Source organism: Helianthus annuus, chromosome 12, assembly GCF_002127325.2.
Source record: "Helianthus annuus cultivar XRQ/B chromosome 12, HanXRQr2.0-SUNRISE, whole genome shotgun sequence".
Classification (NCBI taxonomy): domain Eukaryota; kingdom Viridiplantae; phylum Streptophyta; class Magnoliopsida; order Asterales; family Asteraceae; genus Helianthus; species Helianthus annuus.
Genome location: NC_035444.2, coordinates 98,031,522 through 98,035,457, shown reverse-complemented (window position 1 = coordinate 98,035,457; position 3,936 = coordinate 98,031,522). Strand labels below are relative to the sequence as shown.

Sequence of the window (3,936 nt, the reverse complement as noted above, 5' to 3'; positions counted from 1 at the left end):
TGGTGAGGGTAAGACACTTTGAATTTCTATGCCGATCCCATGATATAGAGCCCACAGTGGAGAAGTTTAGGGCGTTCTATCAGCTAATTAGGAACATGGGATTCTATTCATTTGGAAACCGGGGATCAGCCAAGAAGATTCTTCTTAATCCTCCGAAGAGTTTCCACGATTGGAAATAGAAATTTTTCTTCATTAGAGAGGAGGTTATTCCAATAGCCATGATTTTCCGTGCGCCGGACACGATCGAGAAGGAAGAGTTGCCGATTCCAAAGGGAGAAGCCTGGTACTTAAAGCTAGTTGCGACGCCAAACTGGATCTTTGGCGAGAATGTCCATGTTGCGGCGCAGATGAGCGACCAATGGCCGGAAGATTGCACTGCAGTGCCCGTGTTGAAGTTTCAAGATAGAGGTTAGTTATTTCTTTGATTGTTTCCTCTTTTAGTAATTTAGTTGCGCTTAATTTTCGATTCTGAATGTATTAAAGGACGTTTCTTGTATCCTCCTGCTAGGTCTTTTGCCAATCCACCCACCGCAACCGAAGGTGTGCATCTACCTAACCCCAGGCCCTTGCGAGCTGTAACTTCTGTTGGGAAAGAGATACTTTATCTTTCCAGCGAGGAGTCTGTCGGGTCTTCCAATGGGGAGCTAAGTTCCTGGTCTAACATCTTTGCAGGTGTGCTGCATGACCTTGGGATTGATCCGGAGGAGAAGAAGAAGAAACCACCCAAGAAGAAGAAGAAGGTTATCACCATTGATCCTGAGCCAACCAGCAACAAGGGCGGGAGTAGCCGCCCGACCACTGGTGCCTATGAGAAAGGTACTCTTCGATTCTGGTAGAGTAACTTAGAAGATTATGTAATTACAAGCGACTCACTTGAAGGCTTGTCTCATATAGGTGAGAAGAAATTGAGCGCTGCTGCTTCAAGGAGTTCAGGGAGCGCGGGGTCGAGGAACCCTGATGCTGGCGCTACTCCCTCCTGTATCGCTCTGGATGAGGAGGAAGAGGAAGAACATGAAGAAGAGGAAGAACCTGCTGCCAAGTTAGTGAGCAGGAAAAGAAGTAGGGAGACAGCTGCTGCTGATATCAAAGTGGCACAGAAGGCTGAGGGGGTCCCTGTGATAGGGAAGCAAAGCAGGCTGCGCACCCTATATAAATTCTCCCCAGGTTCGTGTTAAGTTGATACTTGTCTTTTTACTCTAGTGACATTTCTTTAACACTTAGTTTCTGTAGAGGCCTAGAAGAAGGTCCCTAAGAGGACTAAGGGTGTTGAGATTAGAGACCCGAAGGAGCCGGTGGTGAAGAAAACGAAGTTCACCATTAAACATCCCCAGACAATCGTGGGGACGATTGAGAAGATGGTTGAGAAAGAGACAGACAAAGAGAAGGAAAAAGAGATGAAGGCTGCTGAGAAGCCTGCAGGTGATCAATCAAAGGAGACCCAGACCGCTGCTACTACCACGCAGGATAAAACGCAGGGTCCGGAGGTCGTTCATATTACGGGGCTTGACCAGCCCCTTCGTGAGAAAAAGAAGGAAAATACTCGGGGGAAGGGACCCGAGGTTATTAAGCTAACCATGCCTGCGCAGGTTGATGCCCCCACCCAAACTGTTCAAGCCACTTCTGCTGCTGGGGGATCGGCTGCTGCTGCGCGCAAAGAGACTACAACTTCTGCAGGTGGCACAGGTGCTTGAGGGTCCATGCCACAGACTCCTATCGGTCCTAAGGATACCGTAGGCGATATTTATTACAAGTCCTACACTAAGGAGGCTCGCGGTGATGCTCTACACCAAGCTACAGGGGGTTTGAAACAGAAGGACACATTCTTGGAGTTTGGGGCGTGTCGCGATTGGTTTCTGAATTTATTTCCTCCTGATGAGGTTAACCACCAAAGGGCGCGAACTCATGATGGGCTATACCATGCTTAGTCGTTGGGGAAGCAAATACCCGCGCCGCTAACCACCAAATCGTGCGTGAGTGGCGTACGATGGTTAAAGAGCGGGCTGAATGGGAAAAGTACCGTGATCACCTGGTGAGGGAAGTTAAGGACTTTGAGAAAGCTAAGGCTGCGTTTGTTGAAGAGAAAGCTAAGTTTGAGTCTGATAGGAAATCGGAGGAGTGGGGTCGCGAAGGCTTAAGAAGCAAGCTTCGTGCTGCTGAAGAGCTCTTGTCAAAAGAGCGCACCGAATGGAAGGAGGTTTGTAAGAAGGATAACCAGCGCATGTTTGCAGCTCGCTCCAAAATTACCGACCTTGAGGCTCAAAATGCCACATTAACAAAGAAGGTCGAGGATGTCGAAGCTGACAAAGAGCGCGTTGAGGTTCAACACCTTTAGCTCTTCTTTCTTTATTTTTATTCATCAAAATTTTACTAAGTCATTATCTCATTTCTTATAGGCTGAGTTAAAGGTGCAGGTGGCCAGTAGGGACAAGGATTTGCATGCCAAAGATGTGGAGATTGCGGAGTTGAAACGCAGACTGCACGAACAAACTGACAAAAGCGAATCCTTGGAAATTGACCTTGAAGCTGAGAGAGTGAAAGCTGCCATTGCTGAGGAGGCCAAACAGAAAGCTGAAGAAGCGCGAGATATCAGCACTTCTACTCTCAACATAGCACAGAACAATTACTCCGAAGCCCAAGCTATCGTTGACACGCTTGTCTCGGATGCTGAATAGATGCGCGGTAGAGGGGTAGTCCTGGTAAGGCTCTCATCTTTTTCACTTAATTTTTATTTGTGTTGTCTTATTCTTTTAGCTATTGCCTTTCTTGTAGATGGCCAACTCTATCCTGAATTCTTCTGAGCTGGATGCGGCTGTTGCCGCTCTCATAGATGCCTCGCGCGTGGTAGGTCATTGTGGAGGTTATCTGGAGCGCGCGCAACATGTTGAAGAAGCATTAGGGCAGGAGTTTGATGTCAGTCATTGCTCAGTGACCGATTAGGCTGATGCTGCATTAGCCCGTGCTGAAAAGGTATATGACCATTTATCACTGCCTGTGATGGATTTGGTCGCAGAAGCGTTGAAGCATGACGACTGGTGCCAACGGTTAAAGACTATCTTAGATCCTCTAGAGACTGTGGAGCTATCTGGAGAGGAAGAACCAGCCGGTGGTGATGGCGATGGCGATGGTTATGAATATGTGATAGTGTTGATAGGCGTTGTGCCTTGTATTTCTTTTGAATTATGTAATCGTTGCGTGGGTGCGCCTTTTAGAATCGAACTGATGATGTTTTCATTACTTTTATGTAATTATTGCGCGATCGCGCTTTTTTAATATAGCACTTATGTTTGCTTTTATGTGGCAAGTTACAATTACTGCATTGTTGCTAGAAACTTTAGTTAAGTTAGCGCGAATAAATGTAAGTGTGGCTCTTGTGTGAGTGTAACTGCCCGGTCTCGCGTTATGTTCGCGGAGGACCTTGGAGGCATAACTCAAGAGCTCGTAATTTACTGAAGTATTTTCGTGCTAATCAAAAGTTTAACATGCATTTGTAACGTAGAAGTCATGATGATAAGAAACATAAGGCATAACCAATGCTTTCATTAAGTAGCTAAGAAACAGGCGCTAGGCCAACGTACATCATTAAAATAAAACAAAGGGCGTATAGCCAACATAAGTAATTAAACAGGCGCGTGGCCAACAAAAGTGGATAAAGGTGCATGGCCGAGAGTAGTCACATGTAACACTTGCGCAATTGCTGCGCATTCCATGTGTGCGGGATGATGTATCCATCCAGTATGCGCAGCTTGTATGCCCCTTTTCCTAGCACCTCATGTACCAAGTATGGGCCTTCCCACTTAGGTGCTAGTTTCCCGGGGCGTTCGGCATTGGAGGCTTCATTGTCTCTGAAGACGTACTCTCCTGGAGTGAAGGTACAAATGCGCACTCTTGCATTGTAGTACCTCTCCAACTGTGTCTTGTACTTGGCCTCTTTGATTC

General features: G+C 46.8%; 1 protein-coding gene across 1 annotated transcript; it reads left to right on the top strand.

Annotated features, from left to right (window-relative positions):
- Positions 1-1,984: 1,984 nt before the first annotated feature.
- Positions 1,985-3,376, top strand: LOC110893567 (myosin-6-like). The gene is made up of 5 exons (XM_022140668.1): positions 1,985-2,317; positions 2,394-2,654; positions 2,770-2,914; positions 3,011-3,163; positions 3,303-3,376. The coding sequence occupies exons 1-5, from the start codon at positions 1,985-1,987 to the stop codon at positions 3,374-3,376; spliced, it is 966 nt and encodes a 321-aa protein (XP_021996360.1).
- The last annotated feature ends 560 nt before the right edge of the window (positions 3,377-3,936 follow it).

Bases quoted from the DNA above. Each gene is read 5' to 3' on its own strand.
- LOC110893567 (XM_022140668.1), top strand. From the start codon at position 1,985: ATGGTTAAAGAGCGGGCTGAATGGGAAAAGTACCGTGATCACCTGGTG. The intron at 2,318-2,393 runs GTTCAACACCTT...CATTTCTTATAG, and splicing joins CTGACAAAGAGCGCGTTGAG to GCTGAGTTAAAGGTGCAGGT. The intron at 2,915-3,010 runs GTCATTGCTCAG...ATTTGGTCGCAG, and splicing joins AGGGCAGGAGTTTGATGTCA to AAGCGTTGAAGCATGACGAC.